This window comes from Oryctolagus cuniculus, chromosome 1 (assembly GCF_051225735.1).
Source record: "Oryctolagus cuniculus isolate XC-2025 breed Fujian yellow rabbit chromosome 1, ASM5122573v1, whole genome shotgun sequence".
In the NCBI taxonomy this organism is placed as follows: Eukaryota; Metazoa; Chordata; class Mammalia; order Lagomorpha; family Leporidae; genus Oryctolagus; species Oryctolagus cuniculus.
Window position 1 is genome coordinate 141,190,595 of NC_142867.1, and position 22,909 is coordinate 141,213,503.

A 22,909-nucleotide genomic window follows, 5' to 3' on the forward strand; every position below is an offset into this window, starting at 1 on the left:
CTCCTGAGGGGAGCCCGGCTCCGGCTTGCTGGGAGACACGTGGGGCGTACCTGCCTCGCACGGCCCGGCAAGGTCCGAAACCAGCTCTCCCCTCAGCCTGCGAGGTGCGGACGGCTTAGCCACTCCGGGCTCCTTTCCAAGCCGGCGGCCATGGCAGGGGTCCCTTTCCTTTCGCTTGGCGCGAATAACGAGGGACGCCCAAAAATACTTAAAAGAGTTGTGCGTGCCCCAGACCCGGAGTGAGTGGCCAGGCGGGGGTCTCCGTAAACGCTGGGGGAGGGTCTGCCTGAGAGAACTCAGAGGCGGTCCGGCCGGCCCTCGGAGGCCGCACGCCAAACAAAAGTTGGGGGCCCCCTCCGGGGGTCGCGAGCGCGCTTTGTCTCTGATTGGTGAAGCCGCTCAGACTTTTCTTTATGGCGTCACCGACTACCTGCCTGTAGAAAGGCCCCGTCCCCGTGACGTCACGCGGCGCCGGCCAATGAAAGGCCTCCGCCTGCGGGCCCCGAGGAGGGTTGTGGGCCCTTTTTTGTGAATGAAGCTCCACGGAACAGCCCTCCTGGGGTCCCCGGGAGCCGCGGCCCGCTGTGCTCGGGCGCCTCGGCAGCAGCGTCCGCGGCCGCGGTGGGCGCGCGCGCTTTGCCCGGGCAGCCCCTGCCGCCGGCCGCAGCAGCGGCGCCTCGGCCGCGCCAGCGGGCGGCGGGCACCTGGGGGCGGGCTGGGGGGCGCCGGCCGCGGCAGGAGGCGCTGTAGCGAGGGCTGCGGCGCGGGTCCCGCTGCGGCCGCGGGAGGGAGCGGGGCAGGCGCCGTGGGCCGGGCCCCTCCTCCGGCTCCTGCGCGGCCGCCTCCCAGCAGGCTCGGCCGGCGCCTGCTGCTACTGTCCCCGCAGCGCTGCTGCTCCGCGCCTGCCGCCCCGAGCGCCCGCGCGCGGGACTGGCGGGGGCCTCGGCGGACAAGCGGGCGCGCGGGGCCATGGTCGTGGTCCCCTGACGGGCCGCGGCCGCCTCCATGAAGCGGAAGAGCGAGCGGCGGCCGAGCTGGGCCGCCGCGCCCCCCTGCTCGCGGCGCTGCTCGTCGACCTCCCCGGGCGTGAAGAAGAGCCGCAGCTCCACGCCGCAGGAGCTGCACCGCCTGGACCAGGACGACCTGTACCTGGACATCACCGGTGAGCCGGCGGGCGAGCGCGCGCGCGGGGGGCCGCACCCCGCTGCCCACCCCGGGGCTGCGGAGGCGCCTGCGGGGGCCTCTCGGCCCCCAGTGCCCGTGGGTGTCCCGGCCGCCACACCCCCTGCGGGGCGCGGGCTCCCTGGGAGAGCCCCCCGCCTCGAGTTTGCAGCGGCGTCAGCTGTAACTTTATCCGTGCAGCACCCTCCTCCCGCGGGGAGGGCCGAGGGTCACCTTCCTAAATTGCGGGCGTCAGCTCGGCGCCCCGGAACGTGCGGTTCCTCCCCGCGGGCTTTTCTCGGCGTTCCGCTACACGCCACCTCCCGGGGTTGCGAGCTCGTGGCCTCTGGACCCTGGGGGTCGGTCCCAGAGGGCTCCCCGAGTGCGCCGGGCACGCCTGGCCCGGCAGCTGCCCCCTTGCAAGGCTGGCCGAGCCACCGCTGCCCAGTGGACAGAAGCGTCCCGCGTGGCGCGGCGTCCCCGGCCGACCGCGGGTCCTGTTTGTCCCTAGTATGCGCTCACGCACGCAACTCTCCAGTGCCCCCCCACACACCGGGGGTCTTGCTGTTCCTCTACTCCGAGAGGAGGGTCGCGTTTGTCGCTTCGTAACCCGCCGGCGTGCCGAACGGGCAGGGTTGTCACCTGGGAACAGTCCCAGCCAGGCCCTTGGGGTGGCTGTTGCATTTGAGTTGATGGATGATGTTACTCCGGAAGTCCAGTGAGTGGGACTTGGCAGCCTTTGGGTCTGCCTGGCTTGACCCCGAGCGTGCAGGAGTCCGGTGTGGTGCTGTGAACCGCAGGACTGTGTCCCGCGGACTGCGTGAGCCGGTGCCTGTGGTTTTTTTTTTTTTTTTAATAAAGAGTTTCCCGCCCTTAGCCTTTGATGAGCCAGGTGTGCCGGAGCGGTGAGAGCCTGCACGTACATTGAGTGACCCGTTACCGTGTCGGGTTGCCGAGAAGCACGGTCCACGGAAGGTTTAGCTGCGAGTGGAGGGAGGTTGGGTTTGGTGGATGGATCCGAGGAGCAGAGGAGGGAAGAGGCGGGCTTGCTGTAAGTACCTATCCCCGGCTGGCACCTGCCTGGGTCCAAAGTACAAGAGGGGTGCCGCAGGACCTGTAGCCACCTTGCTGAGGCTGAGCTCAGGGCCCTCTGCACCGTGTGCACCCCGGGGAGGGGTGGGTGCCTGCGCCTGGCTTCTGACACCTTTTCTGTGTTGCAGGATCTGTGTTTCTTGGCACTGTATTGTAGGGCAAATAACACGGTTCCACGACCCAGACTCTAAGGGTAGACAGAAAAGTTGGTGTCCAGGCCGCTGTGGGTGGTTTCGTGGAAACTTCCAGAAACAGGTTTTCATGTGTTCGTATTATGTGTATATATATATATATATATTTTCTTATATATATGCATGGTAGGCCACAGCGTGTGTTACGCATTGTTCTGTTGTCACAGTATTTCTTAGCAGAACCATTGTTCTGTAGTGGTACACACGAAGCTCCCTGCTGGGGCTAAAAGTAGATGTGGTTCTAAAGAGTAAAGCCGTAAAATATATATTTGAATTTTAATGTGGAGAGATGGGGAAATTTAAATGTTTTTATTAACTTGCTTAGCTCGCTCTTGGTAAACACTTGTTTCCGGTCGGAAAGGTTTTTGACAGCAGTCCTTGTAGTAAATCTTCTTTTCCTTTCAATGACATAAAAAAAAATGACTGAGGTGAGGCGGTGACCGATTAATTAACTAAGCATCACCAAGCATAAAACCAAAATGCCGGATTGCAAGCTACAATCATGGGAGGGTCCAGTCTTGTGGAAGGTGGCTGGAGAGGGAGAGGGTGCAGGGTCAGCTTCCCCTAGGGGTTTCTCCAAGTGTCCCTGAGGGAGGGCGTCCCGCCCGCCTGGAGGAACGACACTAAACCAGTCTTCCAGTGGAAGGCAAGTTGGGTGCAGAGTTTGCATCGCTTTCCGTTGGGTTTGCAGGGAAGGCTTGAGGCCTGCAAATGGCAGATGAACTCCCCCCCTCCCCAGCCTGTTTTGCCCTCGGTCGCTGTTTTCTTAATTTGAAAAGCAGTACACGTGCACTTCTAAAAGTCTGCCTCCCTTGGTGACACTTTCCCCCTTTCAGTGTTTTGCACATATTCGAGTTTCCACAAATTGTGCCATCCAGCATTTTTGCTAGTGCTGGCTGGTAGCGCCTCGTGTGGCTGAATCGTAATTTGTTGAGTGGTGAGAAGTAAGTGGTTGGTTGGGGTTTTCCAGGCCCTAGTTACAGGCGGATGCAGTGGCATCTGTGTTTGTGTGTGTCTGTCTACGTGTTGGCAGCTCTGTCTGTAAACTTCCGGATGTGAAAATGCCAGGCCTAAGTGTGTACGGCCTTGTCCATCCCTCAGTGGACTTTCTGGCTATTCTGAATAATGCTGCTGGGAACATTCGTGAGGTTTTCGCGTGGACGTGTTTTCAGTAACTTTGAGTGTTTGCCCAGGAGTGCTGGGGTACGTGGTGGCTCTGTGTTTGATGTTTTGAGAAGGCGCCAGACTCCCTTCCAAAGCTGCTGTGGCTCTAGCATCCCCCCAGCAGTGTACCGCATTCCACAGCCTTGCCAACGCTTGTTACTAGATCCCGGGGACCCCTGGGAGCTGGTTTGTAAACATGGGGTGTTAATGCATGTTGTCACTTTTGCCCTTGGATAGAGTTTTTTATTTAAAGATTTGAGAATTTATTTTCATTTTATTTGAAAGTCAGAGATCTAGCTGGTGCTTCCACTCCACCCAGCCCTGAATGCCCACAATGGCTGGTGGCAGGGACCTGCTACTTGAGCCATTGTCTGCTACCTCCCAGGGTGCGTTTTCCCAGGGACCTAGAATCAAATGGAGCTGGGCCTGGAACCCAGGCTGTGAAATGGGATGTCAGTGTCCCACGCTGAGTCTTAACTACTGCATCAAATGCCTGCACCTTTTTTTTTTTTTTTTTTTTAAGATTTAGTTATTTATTTAAGAGCGTTGGGTATGTGGGAGGGGGCGGAGAGAAATCTTCCATCCACTGATTTCCTCCAGAAATCTTCCATCCACTGATTCACTCCAGATGGCCACAATGGCTGGGACTGGGCCAGGCCAAAGCCAGGAGCCAGGAGCTTCCTCTGGGTCTCCACGTGGGTGCAGGGGCCCAAGCACTTGGGCCACCTTCCCAGCTGCTTTCCCAAGCCATTAGTAGGGAGCTGAATCGGAAGTGGAGCAGCTGGGACTTGAATGGTCCTGCATGTGGGATGCTGACATGGGGATTCTGGCGTTGCAGGCAGTGGCTTAACCCTTTGTGCCACAACGCCAGCCCCAGTAAAAATTTTTAACTTCAGTCATCTGACATTTTAATGTCAGCCTATTTAATCTGTAAATTGCACTCCCATTGATGTGAGGATTTCATTTGTGTGCGTTTAGTATCGGGTACTTGATGCCTGGTTTTGTTCCTGTTGGCCCTTGTTATGTGGTCACACCACGGTACTGGACATTGACTCCTTGTGCAGTGATGTGGATTTTTTTTTCCACTTCAGCTGTATCCAGGTGCACAGCGTGAGACCCAAGGTCAATATGCAGTGAAAACAACTTGCATGAATGCTAAGGGGTGATGAGGAAGAGGGCAGAGTCAGTTGCTGCCGGCGCAGAGAGCTGAGAAGAGGGGCTGTGAGGAGGGTTTCCCCTGGGTGGCCTCTAGAGGATGATCGAGTTCTGAGCACTGGCCATGGCTGTGTGCTTTTTCTCAGCCTCCTCGGTCGGTGCCAGAGGTCAGATCTTTTTTTTAATCTAGATTTTCCCATCTCTTACATAGGCCCACTATAAGGGACAGTACATAGTCCCCGCTCCTTTTGATTAATGGATACTCTGTTTGAAGACTAGCACTACTGTAAAATCTCCGCTTGATAATTTGTGGGACTTAACTAGTTGTTGCAGAGCATCGACTGATTCCACTTTTTCCTTTTCTAGGTGTCTGCTTAGTAAAGACAGTTGGTAATAACTGTTGGCCAAAACAGTCTTGGTGGTTTGTCTTAAGTTTCTTTCTTTTCTTTTTTAGTTTTCCAGTGTCTGATTATAACAAATAATTTTATTGGAGAAGCTAGTTAAGGTCAGGATTGCCCTTTTAAAGCAATACTCAGCAAATAAAGGATACTCACCAAATAAAATTAACCTGATACAGCGTCTCCCCTCCTACCCCATCTATTTTTAGGATCTTTAAAAATCACAGCAGACATCATTAGGAAAAATTTATTCATTAATTCAAGAAGTATTTATTGAATGCTTACTATGTAAAATGACCATGCATATTAACTGTTTGCAGTGATAGAAGTCTATTTTTCTTGATAGAAAAGTAATGCTGTTACGTGGAGCACTGAGTCAGAGAAAACAAATCCATTTTTTAAAAGATTTTATTTATTTATTTGAGAGGTAGAATTATAGACAGAGGGAGAGACAGAGAGATCTTCCATCCACTGGTTGACTCCCCACCCCAAATGGCTGCAACAGCCGAAGCTGAGCTGATCCGAAGTCACGAGCTTCTTCCGGGTCTCCCACATGGGTGCAGGGGCCCAAGGACTTGGGACACCTTCCACTGCTTTCCCAGGCCATAGCAGAGAGCTGCATCAGAAGAGGAGCAGCTGGGACTTGAACCTGTGCCCATATGGGATGCTGGTGCCACAGGCAGAGGCTTGGCCTACTATGCCACAGCGCCAGCCCCAATAAATCCATTTGTTTTTAGTAGGAGTTTCCTGTTGTAGTAGATGGTTGTGTTTCTGGGATTGAAGCTCATCAAAGAATGTAGTGTTCTTTATTCTTCTTGCCTGTGACTTGTTTCCATACTTTCAAATTTGTGCATAATGTGAAATTGTTTTCTTGATTGATGTGCTTGCTTAACTCTTAACATCTTCACTTCTGATGGTTCATGGAAGTTGTCTACTTTACATCTTAGTCCTTAATTGATCCAGTATCACCTGGAGGCAAAAATTGGCACAGTTTCAAGTGTTCCTGCTTAAATGGACATAAGGAGTGGTTGGGCCTGCAGAAGAAGAGGAAGGAATAAAGGGAGTTATACGCTTTATAACTGCTCTTTGAATGGGGAAGAATTTCCCCAGTTCCTGTTGGGGTTAGGGCGCACTGGAACCGAATCCTGCAGTTTCAGGATGGAAGGAGGGCCTTGGTGCATACATGACACATTTCTTGGAGAGTTCTTAGTTTCTGGGACTCTCTGAATTGATAGGACAGGTGTGTTTTGTTTTATCTTCAAAGTATTTGAGGAGATCATCGAGAAATAAATAATGTAACCTTCCCCGCAACAAGCCAAGGGCCAGAGCCATAACTGATTTGGCCACATGGATGCAGTTTCCTGTTGGTGAAGCCTTCACTGTCTCACTTTCACTCTTTCTAACCTTGAACTTTGGTTCAAAGAGTTGTGTCTGCAAATGACTGGTTGAGCATCTCCTCCAGTCCCGTGCCACTGAGTTGCAGGACAGTGTTGAAGCAGGTGCTTCCTAAGTAGTGTCTGTAAGGTTGAATTCAGAGAGGGATGAGTAATTAGGGAGTTTGGAGGAAGGAGCACCAGTGCATGCTGATTTCCAAGTTGACTGTCATTACAGCCCACATTTTCAAGAGGTTTCATTCATTCAGCAACTACATAATGAATGTCACCTCTTTTTTCTTTTTCCCCATCAAGTGCTAAAAATAGAGCACTGCTGGAGATACGCCCTGCTCTCCTGGCCTTTGTTTTCTGTGTTGGTTGAGAAAATCAACCGGAAAGGGTCTGAGGGAGAATAGCTCACAGAAGGACCGAGCTGTGGTGGAAGTGTTTGGGGCAGAAAAAGTTGGAGGAAGAAGAGTTTTTGCAGAGTTGTATGAGGCTAGCTGGTAGGCGAGGAGACAGCCTGGAAAGCTTGTCTCTGCCCCTCCCTGGGGCTGAGCACAGATAATTGCCTCTCCATTCTTTGATGTGTCACGGATTTGCTGTGAGGATGAGCCGGAGGGGCAGCGTGTGCAGTGCCCGGTGAGTTGCCGTCGGCCACCGCTGCATGCGTGTTCTCTGGGGGCTGGGAGCACGGTCGTCATGGTTAGAAGGGTTTCCAGCTTTCCCCGTCAGCTGCCTGTGTGCACAAATGCTTGAGTGAATCAGCACAGTGGAAAAGCAGAGAGCGAGCCCAGGGCAGGGCTGCTCCGCAGCCGGCGGGCTCAGAACTTGTCAGAGGCGAGGAGGTTTGGCTTCCTTCATTGTCTTGGTGCCTTTGGAGCTATGTTACCGCTTTCTGGAACGATTCCTTCTAAGGAGAAGAATAAAGCAAAGCTGTGACTTCCTTCCTGCGGCTGCTGTTAGGTATTTTATCATTTGGAAGGGTTTGCAGGTTGTCTGATACTAAATCGCGGCTGAGCTGCTGCTCTACTGCGGCTGCTGGTGGTGGTGATGGGGTTCAGAAAGATGCAAGGCCTCTTGGGAGAGCCACAGGTAGAAGGTTACGAAAATTAGACTAATGTATAACGTTTCTTGCTGCTAGAATAATAAGGCTTTGTGAACACGAATGTGCTTCATGACTGTGCCCTAATGCCCACTTTGAAGTAGCATTTCACGGATGATTATCTGAAAGACTTCGTACTGGTGGTGCATATTATGGGCAGGTCGGCCTTGTGTGTGTAGGTATGTGTACGTATGTGTGTTTGTTTTGTTGTAAAGCATTGTGTGCCTTCTTTCCATGTCTGACTTGTAGCACCAAGACACAAGTTTTGGGGAGGGTTGGGAGTTGGATATAAAATAAGACATCATATCCAAATCTAGTTCTTTATTACAATTGGACAAAATGAATTTTAGTAGCCACTGTTTTGTTTTCCATCCCTTCCTAGCTACAGACTGTTTTCTAAGTAAATCTTGTAAGGTAACATGAAAATTAGTTTTGTTTTGATCTGTGCGTTGAAGTGAAAAACATAGGTGGAGTGTTGATCTGAGTGCCTCCAAACAGGTCCTCGCTTAGAGCACTGTTAGGAGTGAGGTCAGTGGCTGCCCCGGGTGGTTGGGAACCAGAAATAAGGGGGCCCAGGGCCTGGGTTGTGTAGGAGCTGGCCTGTCTTCAAATACTCCTTCCCACAATTCTTTGACTTCTTAGCTTCCAGACTTAGTCATTTCTAGTTTTACAGGAAGCTCTGACTTCTACCTTAGGGATTACTATGGAACAGTTTTTCCAAAATCAAGTGAATTTTAACCGTCCTAAATGTTGACATGGAATGTGTGCTTCTTGACCGGCTCTCTAGGTGATGTGTAAGTCGTACGCCCTTCTCTCTCTCTCTTTTCTGTAGCTTCTCATGGATCTGCGCCAACAAAGGTATTCAGCTCTCTGATGATGTTCAGCTGTAGTCAGTCTGTTAGTTGTGATTCTTGGTTCTCCCCTCTGCTGCTCAGTCTTGGGTAGCAGGTCTGATTTCCTGTATCTGTAGAGTATCTTTGATGTGTTTTTGACTTCAGTTGAAATTTATATGAAGTGTTTTGTTGGTTTCTGTTTATAGATAATGCTGAAAGTAGTTTCTGTGACATTTTATTCCATTAACTATGAATGCCAAGTTTGTAATTGATGGATATTTTTGGAAATACTGAACTTTTAAAATCGAACCTCAGTTTTGTAGGCCTTTGCTGAAAGGATATTTACCATGTTTTTAGTGTGAAAGCTATTTTTTATTTTTTCCCTAGGTTATCTTATTCATCCTAGTCATTTCTTTGTGTAATAGACAGGATATATCCATTTACTGTGTTTGGCAAGAGGGACATGAAATGTTAACATTCATTCCAACTTGGGGAACAAGGAAGTACTTAAGAGATTCTTTCTTTTTTTTTAAAATATTTATTTATTCAAAAGGCAGAGAAATCTTCCATGCACTGGTTCACTCCCCAAATGGCCACAATGGCCAAGGCTGGGCCAGGCTAGTCTCCCATGTGGGTGGCAGGGGCCCAAGCCCTTAAGCCATCCTCTGCTGCTTTTCCCAGGCCATAGCAGGGAGCTGGATCAGAAGTGGAGCAGCCTGGAGAATAGCCACCCACTATGCCACAACGCTGGCCCCTGATACTCTATTTTCTAAAAAAACATTTTATTAATTTGAAAGAGTGACAGAAAGAGATTTCCCTCTGCTGGTTCATTCCTCATGGCTACAACCACCAGGGTTAGGGCAGGTCAAAGCTGGGATCCGGGGAGTGCAGCTGGATCTCCCACAATGGCTGTGCTCCCAGGCTCATAGCAAGGAGCTGGGTCAGAAGCAGAGCCGCTGGGCCCCAGGCTTGCACGTGGTAGCTTAACCTGATGTGTGACAATGCTTGCCTGTATTTTCTAAAAGATTAAAGAGTATTCTGATTCATTCAGGATTTTCAAGTTACTCAAATAAAGACAATTAAATGAAAGAACAAATCTGAATGGCCACAGAGTGTTCAAAAAAGAAATTCTGGCTTTATTTTCATTCTCTTGATCTTTTATAGAACCTCTTTAAATTCTTATATTCTAGGGGGAGGGCATGTCTAGAGAATGCTTTATTCGCCAGTCGTTTCAAAGACTGGGTCTTTGAAAAGCTGAGTAAGCTAGGCCTGATAAATTAATTCTTGGTGCGTATCACATATTGACTTCATTTCTCAGGTAGCTCGCTTTTATACCATTAAAATTTGGTTAGCAGTGCACTTTTCACAAAAGAAAAACATCTTGTTCCTGATGTGGATGGTGTTTGTTGTTCCTCCACGTTCTCATTTGAGAGTGAAATGACCGTCTTGGCACCACACCACCATGCAGTCTATGACATGGATCTTTTTATGCTCAGTCCTTAATGGTATAATGTCATTACAGATGCTGAGTCCTGTAAAGTCCTCTATGTCAGGACCATCTCAGCTGAATCACTCTCTGCATTCCACTCATTTATGCTCACTGGGATGTGTCTTGAGTGTTAGGGAAGTCATTCTTGTGTCTGTTCCGTGAGCATTCCCTGGAGCAAGGGATTGGGTCTTGATGATGCGCCCCGCCCCGAGGCCTGCGAAACGGCAGGTGCATGAAGTCATCACATCAGAGAAGACAGGGAAGGAAGGAAGCAGGCACTGTGTCGCTTTTCTCCCTTCTTCATTTAAAGTGTCACGTCTCAGACAGTGTGCTTGGTAATTCCTACACGAGGTGAATTTTTTTTCCTAGTATCTGGTTGGATCTGTCTTTTCTCATGTGTGTGTTTTAACCTTTAAAAGGATGGTGTGTCTATATATACATATACACACACATATAAATGCACATAGTTAATTTACTGAAAACCCTTCCTCCACTAAAACAGAACCAGGTCTACATTTCAATTAATTCTATATCTAGTATCCCAGAGGGGATAATTTAAAAATGAGATTCCTTGTTTATTCTTGGTAGGAAGTAATTACAGAACACCTTTTACACTGAATATCGCTTCTTAAATGGAAGGCAGTAAAGATGACTAAATACTTCAAGGACCCAGACCTGCTCTGGGTGACTTGAACCGAGAAGATTTCTGATTTTCACATTCTCTTCCGGGTGCTAAAGAAGCATTGCTTTGACAGGGAATGTAAAACAGAATTCAAATTATGGTCTTAAATTTTTGGGAGCTGTTCTCAGTTTGCTCTTGGAATTTATTATTGTAATATTAGATAGCTTGTTGGAAGCTCCTAAAACATGGAACTGAAGTCTCTTGATGTGCATTTCTTTCCTTTGTGACAGTGCACTGTCAGAAAAGCTTTGAGTTTAGCTAGCTGAGACTGGGATTTTATCTTCACTTGTAACATATTCTAATTTTAAGCTATGGTGGCCGAAAGCATAAACTCAATGAAGACATGTTTTATAGTCTGGTCCTTGCAGTGGCTCCTGCGAGAGCTGCAGGGAAGATTCCAGACAGGACCACAATGATGTCTAGGAAGTGACACCTGCACGGGGAACTGGGTGAGACAGGTGTAGCCTGGTGCAGCCGGCTGTGTCGCGGGAAGAGCTCACCTGTCAGCGCCTCGCAGAATGAGTGGGGGCCTTGCCGAAGAGCTTTCCAGCTGGGTGCGAAATTGTCCCCTCCACTACCAGCTGGTGCTATTCTTAAACATATTTATTCTTTTATTTTTATTTATTTTAGAGGCAGAGACAGAGAAAGGTCTTCTGTACCCTGTTTCACTTCCCAACTGCCCAGCCAGGTGCTGGGAGCTCAAATCTGGGTCTCTTGTTAAACGAGAGTGACAGGGACCCAGGTACTTGAGCCATCCCCTGCTGCCTCCCAAGGTCTCCATTAGCAGGAAGCTGGAGTAGGGAGCAGGCCTGAGACCTGAACCCAGGCACTTTGCTGTGGGATGCAGGTGTCCCAAATGTCAGCTTGACCACTGCCAAGCACTTGCCCCAGAATATGCCTTCTTCTGGCCATTCCCCTGCCCCGCCCCATAGTGGCAGTTGGGCGTGGAGTGGCTGCTGGGATGGGCAGACTCTCCCAGTCAGGATAATCCTCTTCATCCTTCCCCAGGGCTGCCTCACCCTCACTCTGTCACTAAGGAGCCTGGAGACTGACATTGAACCTGCATTAAGTACCAGCTGTGTTCCAAGATGAAGAAGCAGTGCACCCGTGAACTTCCTGTTACTGCGGGGGCAGGAGAAGCAGCCTGTATCTATGAGGACCTTGTGAGATGGCTCTGATCCAAATACGTTTTTAGAGCTTAGCTTTGGGAAAATCCGACGTTAACCATTTCCAGCTAAAGTGCTAAAGGAATTGTTTTTTCTTGATATGACAGTTTTGGAGATGTACAAAACAAACGTGGGATATTCTGAAAGCTAACAGATAAACTAGGACTTTTTTTTTCCCCAAAGGAAGCAAACATTCGAGTTGAGAACTCTTATTTTAAAATGAGTTCATTGAGTAGATGTTCTAATATATAGATTTATGGGTAGGAATGTAGAGTTTTATGCTATATAAGCAATAATAACGTGAATTTTTGTGTACTTATTACACACCCCATTTAACATAATCCTGTCCTGGGCTGCTTTGCTGTCAATTATATTGTCTTTGAACTATTTAACAAAGCATAAACAGGCATATGTAAAGCTGGGTTCCCCAGAGCAGACACAGCCTCCAGGATCCCAGGACAGGGACTTCCTGATGGTTGGGGAAGGCAGACAGCGGATTCATGATCCAGATTACTTTGGTCATAGCTGGAGTCTGAGCCCACTGGGGAAACCCGGGAGCAAGTCCAGAGCACACACGTGAGGGGTGACTTTGAGGGTGATGGAGGTTGGGATGTTTTTGTGTGAGGCTGCTTCAGAAAGTTAGCGGAAAAATGGAACGAAAAGATATGTTCATTTTGATTCAAAAAGTTGAAATCCATGCATTTTACGTTATTTCATTTTTATTTGTTTAAAGACTTATTTATTTATTTGAAAGAGTTACACAGAGAAGGAGAGGCGTGTCTGGGGGGGTCTTCCATCCACTGCTTCATTCCCCAATTGGCCGCAATGGCCGGACCTGCGCCAATTTGAAGCCAGGAGCCAGGAGCTTCCTCCAGTCTTCCCACGTAAGTGCAGGGGCCCACGGACTCAGGCCATCCCCCACTGCTTTCCCAGGCCATAGCAGAGAGCTGAATCGGAAGTGGGATGCTGGCACTGCAGACGGTGGCTTTAACTGCTATGCCACAGCATCGGCCCTAAAATCCATGCATTAAAAAAAAAGATTTATTTATTTGAAAGACAGAGAGGCCAGCCCTGTGGCTCACTTGGTTAATCCTCTACCTGCTGTGCTGACATCCCATATGGGTGCTGGGTTCTAGTCCCGGTTGCCCTTTTTCCAGTCCAGCTCTCTGCTGTGGCCCGCGAGGACAGTGGAGAATGGCCCAAGTGCTTGGGCCCTGCACCCCATGGGAGACCAGGAAGAAGCACCTGGCTCCTGGCTTCAGATCGGTGCAGCGCCGATCATAGCGGCCATTTGGGGAGTGAACCAACGGAAGGAAGACCTTTCTCTCTCTCTCTCTCTCTCTCTCTCTCTCTCTCTCTCATTGTCTAACTCTGTCAAATAAAAAAAAGAGAGAGAAAGAGAGAGAGAGAGAAAGCGAGCAATTGTCTATCTGCTGGTTCATTCCTCAAATGGCTGCAATGGCTGGAGCTGGGCCCGAGCCAACTCTAGGAGCCAGGAATTCCATTTGGGGTCTCCTGCGTGGGTGACAGTGGCAGGGGCAGGGGCACAAGCACTTGGGCTGCTCTCCTCTGCCTTCCCAGGTGCATCAGCATGGAGCTGGATCAGAAGTGGAGTAGTCAGGACTCTGCCCAGACTTGGAACCCCGATGTGGGGTATGGGATGCCTGCATCACAGGTGTTTGCTTAACCCACTGTGCCACATTGCAGACCCTGATTTTTTTTTTTTCCTGCAGGGGGAAATACTCATTTTCTGTGAACTTTCTGAAGGACCTTAGTACACCAGTAAATCAGTTACTGTTTGAGGACTGCAGGGGAGGAGTGAGTAGTAATTTTCAAGTGCTGGGAGGGTATGCAGAATGGGCCCTGTAGGAAGAGAGACAGCCCTACTACAGAGGTGTCAGTGCAATTGGAAGTGGTGGTGGAGGAGGGTCAGGGGTACGTGGGGTTCTTAAAGGGCTTGTTGCATCCAGTTGTGTTGTTCGTTTCTTCCCCTGTGCTCTTAGTTCTAATACTACTTTAAGTTCTTAGCTGGTTGGATATCAACCGTTATCCTGAGTTGAGTGTGTAATGGTCACCATACGGTGATTCTGATAGAGCATGTCTAAAATGTAGGCTTAATGAGGCCCTTCCAAAAGAATGTTAGAAGGTGAAGATCGGTGTGCCATTAAGGACTGTTACTAGTTGTTTGATTTTTTTTTTTAACGGCTTTATAAAGATCACTGTAGCTTAGAGGTTTGACTAGCGATGTGTGATTAGCATCTAGAAGAATTACGATCAGTGACAACTCCTGACTTGTGGAATGTGCAGTGACCGAAAGAGCTGAGCCATTGCCAACAGAGGATGCCAGGAATGGATCTCCATGGAGACTTTGCAGGTTCAGATTCCGTTCAAGTTCATTTCCAGGAACTCCTCATAGTCAGCTAGATGGAGTTAATGCGCAAGGTGTGAAGCCAACCACCTGAAGTCTTTTATTTTTGATGAGGTCAGATAACAAGCGTAGGTACTCTTGGGAATGTTTCAAGCTAAATAAATCCACTGGTTTAATTGCTGGAGCGTTCATAATCTGAATGTGGTATGTTTGTACAAAGTGTTAGCAGATAGGAAGTGAGGGAGCCACAGGTTCCCCGACATGTGTGTAACTACATGCTATTTTCCATTGTTAGCTTTTTGGATGCTTTCCCTAACGTTATTAAAGCCTTGCACAGTGCCTTTTCATTTTTCCTTTGGGAAGAAGAATTCAGTCTATTGTTCTTAGCCTAGGGGAAAAATAAGTCATACTGCTAATCTTGTAAGAGGTGGAATTCAACAGTGCCGAAGCTTTCATATGAGGTCAGGATTCAATAATAAAAGCCTCGTCTTTGGAAGCATTAGAAATAATTTTTCTTAAGTTTCTTTCATGGGCAGCTTTTAGAACTTTTTAAAATAGTGCTGGGGATCTTTTCTCCCTGTTCCTTGCATTTGAAGTAGGCACAATTCTAGGTTCATCCTTGCTTCATACGTGCTTCATATGTTTATTAAAACATAGCCCAGGGCTGGTGTTGTCACTCAGCTGGTTAAGCTGCTGCCTGCGTCGCTGTCATCCTGTATTAGCCGCTGCTCTGCTTCGGATCTAGCTCCCTGCTCATGTGCCTGGGAAAGCAGTGGAAGATGGCCTCAAGTCTTAGGGTACCTACCCCCCATTTTGGGGAGTGAACCAGTGGATGTAAGATCTTTCTCTCTTCCTCTCTCACTCTGCCTTTCATTTGATCTTAGCAAGAACACTGAGAAGTGATTATCTCTCTGCCTTTCAAAATAAATAAGTGAATTTTTTTTGAGTCATTTATTTGAAAGGCAGAATTACAGAGAAAGGGAGAGGGAGAAACAGAGATCTTCCATCCGCTAGTTCACTTCCCAAATGGCTGCAACAGCCAGGGCTGGGCTGATCCGGAGCCAAGAGCTTCATTCAGGTCTTACATGGGTACAAGGGCCCAAAGCACTTGGGCCGTGTACCGCTGCTTTCCCAGGAACGTTAGCAGGGAGCTGGGTTGGGAGTGAGGCAGCCAGGGCTCAAACTGATGCCCATATGGGATGCTGATGCCACAGGCCACAGCTTTACCCGCTATGCCACAGCGCCGGCCCCAAATAAGTAAATCCTAAAAACAACATCAACAAGAACATGCCCACCAGACAACACTGTTGCACATGCCCAGGAGTTGGCTTTTGTCTGCTTAATTTTAGCTTTTCATTTTATGTTTTGAATAAGTAATACATGCCTGTGGTTCAGAATCTGAGACAAGAGTGTACAGCACTGGCCTGCGCCGCGGCTCACTAGGCTAATCCATCTGCGGTGCCGGCACACCAGGTTCTAGTCCCGGTCGGGGCACCTGATTCCGTCCCGGTTGCTCCTCTTCCAGTCTAGCTCTCTGCTGTGTCCCGGGAGTGCAGTGGAGGATGGCCCAAGTGCTTGGGCCCTGCACCCCATGGGAGACCAGGAGGAGGCACCTGGCTCCTGGCTTCCGATTGGCGCAGCGTGCTGGCTGTGGCAGCCATTTGGGGGGTGAACCAACGGAAGGAAGACCTTTCTGTCTGTCTCTCTCTCACTGTCTAACTCTGCCTGTCCAAAAAAAAAAAAAAAAAAAAGTGTACAGTACTGATGAAGACACCTGGCTGCTTGTTTTCCCTCTTCAGAATCCGTCAGCACTACTAGCCTCTTCCATGTCTTATCTGAGATGTTCCTTTGTGTCTTACTCTGTTTTCTGTTGCTGTAACAAGATACCTGAGACCAGGTAATTGATAAAGAAAATATGTTAATTGACTCACAGTTGCAGACAGTGGCAAATCCAAGGTCATGGTGCCAGCATCTGGTGAGGGCTTTCTTCTTCTTTTAAAATTAATGTATTTGAAAGACAGAGTTGCAGAGGCAGAGTGTGTGTGTGTGTGTGTGAGAGAGAGAGACAGAGACAGAGTGAGAGAGAGACAGAGACAGGGATAGAGAGACAGAGACAGGGGGAGAGAGAGAGAGAGAGAGAGGGAGAGAGTGGGAGAGAGAGAGACAGAGGTCTTCCACCTAATGGTTCACTCCCCAAATGTCCGCAGTGGCTGGAACTGAGCTGATCCGAAGCCAGGAGCTTCTTCCAGGTATCCCATGCAGGTGCAAGGGCCCAAGGACTTGGGCCATCTTCTACTGCTTTCCCAGGCCATAGCAGGGAGCTGGATCAGAAGAGGAGCAGCCAGGACTCAAACCGGCACCCATATGGGATGCCGACGCTTCAGGCCAGGGCTTTAACCCACTGCGCCACAGCGCTGGCCCCCTTTTTTCTCTTCTTATAAGACCACTAATGCCATCAAGGGTACCTCCCTCACCCTCGTGACACCATGTAATCCTAATCACCTCTCAGAGGCCTGAGTTTCCTGTGGACTTTTGGGGATACAAGCCATAGCAGTGTGTGTGTCTGATTACCTCATTGGCATCACAGAGCCTGAGCCCCACATTTTGCAGCTCGCTTTGTTCACTGCCCTTAGGTTGCTGCGTGAGCACAGAATCGGAACAGAGGGAGCTGGAGAGCCTCTTGATGGAAATGTGATGTTAATGGCTTCTGCGTGGGCCGTGTCTGTTCAGTGCTGAGTTCAGAAGGCTGAGCTCTGTGGCTCTCCCCACCCCCTCCCTGCCAGAGTGGCTGTGATGTAAGTGCTCATTGTATTTAAAACAGACAGCAGGGAAAAGAAAAAAATAGGTGTCAGTGATGGACTAGCAAGGCCGTTGACTCAGTCCCCTGAGTTACCCTGTAAGAACAGACAAGCCCCCCAGATCTCTGCAGCTTCAAGTGAAGAGTCAGTTCTACACCTGCTGTGGGTTCGCAGGGGCTTCTGCTCACTGTGGCGGCTCAGGGGCCCGGGCTGATGAGCAGTCCTTTTCCAAAAATGTTGCTGGCTACAGTGCCAGAGGAAGAAGAGCCATACGCACCTGTCTTGAGTCAACGGTTAAGGCTCATTCCCACTCACTCCCTGGCCAGGGTTAAATGGTCCCACTCCATGAGGCAGGGGCTGGAATGAGCCTGTGATGCAGGGAGCCAGAAGTATTTGGTGAACAGCATTAGTGACTACCATGTTTAGCATTGGATACGGTCCAGTGCATCTTTTTTTTTTTTTCTTTAAGATTTATTTTATTTATTTGAAAGACAGAGTTGCAGAGAGAGGTAGAGACAGACAGAGAGGTCTTTCATCAGCTGGTTCACTCCCCAAATGGCCACAACGGCTGGAGCTGAGCTGATCCAAAGCCAGGAGCCAGGAGCTTCTTCCTGGTCTCCCATGCAGGTGCAATGGCCATCTTGTACTGCTTTCCCAGGCCGTAACAGAGAGCTGGATTAGAAGAGTAGAAGCCAGGACTAGAACTGGTGCCCATATAGGATGCCGGCGCTTCAGGCCAGGACTTTAACCTGTTGCGCCACAGCACCAACCCCGGTCCAATGCATCTTTAGATACACAGATGTCTTTAGAGAAATAGCTATCTTTTTACATCAACAAGGTAATCACTATTATAGCATTACTTTTCCCAACTTCATCTATTGTAGTAGGATCTTTCACTGTTATAAATAAACATGTATTGGGCTGGCGCCGTGGCTCACTAGGTTAATCTGCTGCCTGCCGTGCTGCCATCCCATATGGGCACCAGGTTCTAGTCCCAATTGCTCCTCTTCCAGTCCAGCTCTCTGCTGTGGCCCGGGAGGGCAGTGGAGGATGGCCCAGGTGCTTGGGCCCCTGCACCCACATGGGAGACCAGGAGGAAGCACCTGGCTCCTGGCTTTGGATCTGTGCAGCACCGGCCGTAGCGGCCATTTGGGGGGTGAACCAACGGAAGGAAGATCTTTCTCTCTCTCACTAACTCTGTCTGTCAAATTAAAAAAAAAAAAAAAAAAAAACACACCAAAAAAACCCTCCAGACTTTCTTTGGATTTCCCCAGGTTTCTCATTAATTCCTTTCTTCTATTCCAGGATACAATCCAGAATACTGCGTTGCATTAAACAAATTGTTTTTGAACTAAAATATAGCATATTTTATCTTGCTTTTCTCAGCTGATACCATATTTCATTCATTCTAAAATATACCAGAATGTCGATGCTCGGCATTTTGGCTGAGAGCAGGTGTAAAATACGATAGAAGAGAACTCCTATTTTCAGTATGTCCCAGAAAGCAGACATGCTGCCAGTTACCACTGTGAGCCACTGAGTAAGATATGGCCTAATTTCAGGAATGTTCAAATATGGGCAAATGTACACTTTAGAATGGATGCAGAATGATACACATCCTGGAGAGTTTTCAACTTTATAGTTTCCTCTTCTTTATGGCTGCATGGAATTTCACTTTATATAATGTACCTAGGTCTTTACTCTAGCCCTTACTGATGATGTTCATTTATCTACAGCTTTTAGCTGTGAAGAAATGGTATTTGAATAACCTGTGACATATGTCATTTCACTTTTGTATAGAAGTATGTAGGGAGTGACGTTTCAAAAGTGAATTGCTAGGGGCCAGCGCTGTGGTGTAGCAGGTAGGGCCGCCGGCTGCAGTACTGGCATCCCGTGTGGGCACTGGTTCGAGTCCTGGCTGTTTCTCTTCCGATCCAGCTCTCTGCTATGTCCTGGGTAAGCAGTATAAGATGGCTCAAGTCCTTGGGCCCCTGCACCCAAGTGGGAGACCCGGAGGAAGCTCCTGGCTCCTGGCTTTGGATTGGCCCAGCTCCAGCTGTTGTGGCCAATTGGAGAGTGAACCAGCAGTTGGAGGACCTTTCTTTCTGTCTCCCCCTCTCTCTGTAACTCTACCTCTCAAATAAATAAAATATTAAAAAAAAGTCATGGGAATTTTTAAAAAAGTGAATTGCTGAGTTAAAGGCACGTACATTTGCAGTTTTGATGGATGTTATAACACTTTACAGTCCCACTAACAATGTATGAGAGCACTTCTTTAAACTGTACCGTGTGGGTTACAGATCTTAGACTCTTACCAGTCTGGGAGGTGGAAAATCACATTCTCAACAAATGTAGTATTCATTTATATTTAACAAATGTAGTATTCATTTATATTTCCTTTATGTGAGTATAGATTGAGTTTCTAAAAACCAGCGATAAATACTCTAATGCTCATTTTTTTTCTTGGGGCATTGTCTGTTTCAAGTTTTTATGTATTAAGGTCCTTGAACATGAAGGGAATTGCTATTTTTAAATTTCTTGTTTCATTTATCTATTTGAAAGGCAAGCAGAGATTTTTTTTTAAGATTTATTTATTTACTTTGAAAGTCAGAGGGGCTGGCATGTGGTTCAGTGGGTTTAAGCCCTGGCCTGAAGTGCTGGCATCCCATATGGGCACCAGTTCTAGTCCCAGCTGCTCCTCTTCTAATCCAGCTCTCTGATATGGCCTGGGATAGCAGTAGAAGATGGCCCAAGTCCTTGGGCCCCTGCACCCACATGAGAGACCCAGAAGAGGCTTTTGGCTCCTGGCTCTGGATCGGCATAGCTCCGGACGTTGTGGCCAGTTGGGGAGTGAAACAACGGATGAAAGACCTCTCTCTCTCTCTCTCTCTCTCTCTCTGTCTCTCTCTCTTTTAAGATTTATTTTATTTATTTGAAGGATAAAGTTACAGGGAAAGGTAGAGAAAGATAGAGCTTCTTCCAGGTCTCCCATGCGGATGCAGGAGCCCAAGGCTTGGGCCATCCTCCACTGCCCTCCCAGGCCACAGCAAAGAGCTGGATCGTAAGTGGAGCAACCAGGTCTCGAATCAGTACCTATATGGGATGCCAGCACTGCAGGCGGCGGCTTCACCTGCTACGGCACAGCGCCGGACCCAGGCAGAAATCTTCTGTACCCTGGTTCACTCCTCAAATACCTGCAACAGCCAGGCTGAAACTGGGAACTGAGAACCCAGTCCAACTATCTGAACCATCACCTGCTACCTCCCAGGGTGCGCATTAGCAGAAAGCTGGAATTAGGAGGGAAATTGGGATTTGAACCCAGGTACTCCAATATGGCATTTTAATTACTGAACCAAACACCTATCCCCAGTCAGTATTAGGAAAATTATTATCTGTGATGAATTACAAATGTATTTTCTATTCCATCACTTGCCCTTTGATTTGCTTATACTTGTGGAACCAAGTGTGTTTGCTATGCAAAATTTATAGCTGAGCCTACAAATCTTTATCTTCTGGCTTCTGGATTTTAAGTCATGGTTGAACTTAACCGAATCATTAAATTCAGCTGTGTTCTGTTTCTCCCATTAATCCCATGAATTTAACTTTCACATATATTATGAACTCCGTAATGTGTTATTGCTACCTTTGTTAAAACAATCACTATTTAAAGAGAATATAAGAAATTTTTTTAAAGTTTTTTTTTTTTTATTTGAAAGACCTACAGAGAGAGGGAGAGAGGGGGAGAGAGAGAGAGAGAGAGAGCGAGAGAGTGCTTTTCCATCTGCTGGCTCACTCCCTAGGTGCCTGCAAAGGTCAAGGCTGACAAGAGGAACCTCGGAGGGGTTTGACACCCTGGCCTGAAGCGCTGGCATCCCATATAGGTGCCTTTTCTAGACCCGGCTGCTCCACTTCTGATCCAGCTCTCTGCTATGGTCTGGGAAAGCAGTAGAAGATGGCCCAAGTCCTTGGGCTCCTGCACCCACGTGGGAGACCCGGAAGAAGCTCCTGGCTCCTGGCTCCTGGCTCCTGGCTCCTGGCTTTGGATCGGTGCAGCTCTGGTCGTTGAGGCCAATTGGGGAGTGAACCAGCGGATGGAAGACCTCTCTCTCTCTCTCTCTCTCTCTCTGCCTCTCTCTCTCTGTGTAACTCTGACTTTCAAATAAATAAATAAATCTTAAAAAAAAAAAAAAAAGAGGCACCTTGCATACAGGAACCCCATCAGGGTCTCCCACACGGACAGCAGGGTTCCTGCTGCTTTCCCAGGGCATTAGCAGAGAGCTGGATCAGAAGTGGAGCAGCCTGGGCTTAGACTGGCACCCACACGGATGCCGGCACTGCAGGAGGCGGCTTTACCTGCTACGCCACAGCGCCGGTCCCCTTCATCATCTTTGGTGACAGGTTTCTGTCCATGTTGCAGGATGTAGTACTTCATTTTTTTTTTTGAAAGATTTACTTATTTATTTGAAAGGCAGACTCACAGAGAGATCTATCCACTGGTTCACTCCCCAAATGGCCGCAATGGCTGGAGCTGGGCCGATCCAAAGCCAGGAGCCAGGAGCTTCCTCGTGGTCTCCCACGTAGTCCGTAGTCAGGGACCCAAGGACTTGGGCCATCTTCTACTGCTTTCCCAAGCTATAGCAGAGAATTGGATCAGAAGAGGAGCAGCTGGTTCTCAAACCGGCGCCCATATGGGATGCGGGCACTGCAGGTGGCGGCTTTACCAGCTAAGCCACAGTGCCGCCAACTTTTTTTTAAGGCTGAATAATAATTGCAGTCACACCATGTTTCTTCACCAGCGGAAGAGCATCTGTTTCCATCTTTGACTGTTTGCAGTAATGCTGCTAAGAACATTCCTATGCAAGTCTTCATGTAGATACATATTTTCATCTGTGAAATATGTTGTAATAAGTTGAATATAATATAATTATGACTCTATGATTTGTGCATCAGTTCTGGGTCTGTATTCTCTTCTGTATTGGTCATGGTTTTCTGCTTCTTTGCGTACCTGGCAGTTCCTGAGTGGAAACCAAATAGTACCATAGTAGGTGCTAAATGCTTTCATCTTTCGGTAAATCCTGGGCTTTGTTTTCAGGGATGCGGTTGTTGACTTGGAAGTTGTCTGGCATTCTCAGATCTTGCTTGTATGATTTGTTGGACTACTGTGGATCAGAGCCTTGTTTGAGGTCTGATTAGGGTTCGTTATTGAGGTCAGCCTTCCTGAGCACCTATCCTGTGCCCTGTGTAGGAGTCTTTACGTCGTCCCAGCCCCTGGGAGTGTCAGGCGCTGTTTGCTTTAAAACTTCTGGATGGTTCCTTCCTGGGTCTCCAGTAGTTCCTTTAGCTGAGCTCTCTCTTTGTAGCTTTCTCTGTCCTGTGAATTCTTCCTGCCTTGGCTTCCCTGGCTCAGCTCCATCTCTTTACTCCGGTCTGCCAGGTGCTGCCTCAGTTTACCCTCTGCAGCAGCAGCAGTAGGGGGAGGCCATTGCAAGGGCTGCCTTTTTATCTCTTGTCTCAGGGACCACTCTCCTCCATTGCTTGATACTCAGTCTCAAAAATCACTTTATGCATTTTGACTGTTTGTAGATTGTTTTCCTCTTTTATTCTCCCCAGGAAGAACAGTAAGTCTGGTTCTTGATAATCCAATTTGGCTAGCTAGCAATCGAAATCTTGAGTTGTTCTTTTTTAAAAATAGGTTTTATGTGGGGCTGGCACTATGGCACAGTGGTTTAAAGTTTAGCCTGCAGCACTGGCATCCTGTGTGGGTTCAATTCCCAGCTGGTCCACTTCTGATCCAGCTCCCTGTTAATGTGCTTGGGAAAGCAGCGGAAGATGATGGCCCAAGTCCTTGGGCCCCTGCACCCATGTGAGAGACCTGGAAGAAGCTCTTGTCTCTTGGCTTTGGCCTGGCCCAGCTCCTGCCTGTGTGGCTGTTTA

At 48.6% G+C, this 22,909-nt stretch overlaps 1 protein-coding gene across 10 annotated transcripts in view; it reads left to right on the forward strand.

The window, feature by feature from the left end:
* Positions 1-519: 519 nt before the first annotated feature.
* Positions 520-22,909, forward strand: part of CDC14B (cell division cycle 14B) — a 102,613-nt gene continuing 80,223 nt past the window's right edge. For 5 of the 10 annotated variants that reach the window (XR_011379078.2, XM_051818507.3, XM_051818489.3 and 2 more), the window contains exon 1: positions 520-1,162. Coding sequence is in view for 4 of the 10 variants with exons in the window: in XM_051818507.3 (XP_051674467.3) it covers positions 1,006-1,162 (157 nt within the window). In the remaining 6 variants the exon portion in view is untranslated. Of the gene's footprint in view, positions 1,163-7,276; positions 7,501-22,909 lie in introns of those variants that run through there. The other 5 variants (XM_070049696.2, XM_089335628.1, XM_089335636.1 and 2 more) reach the window with 3 other exon arrangements.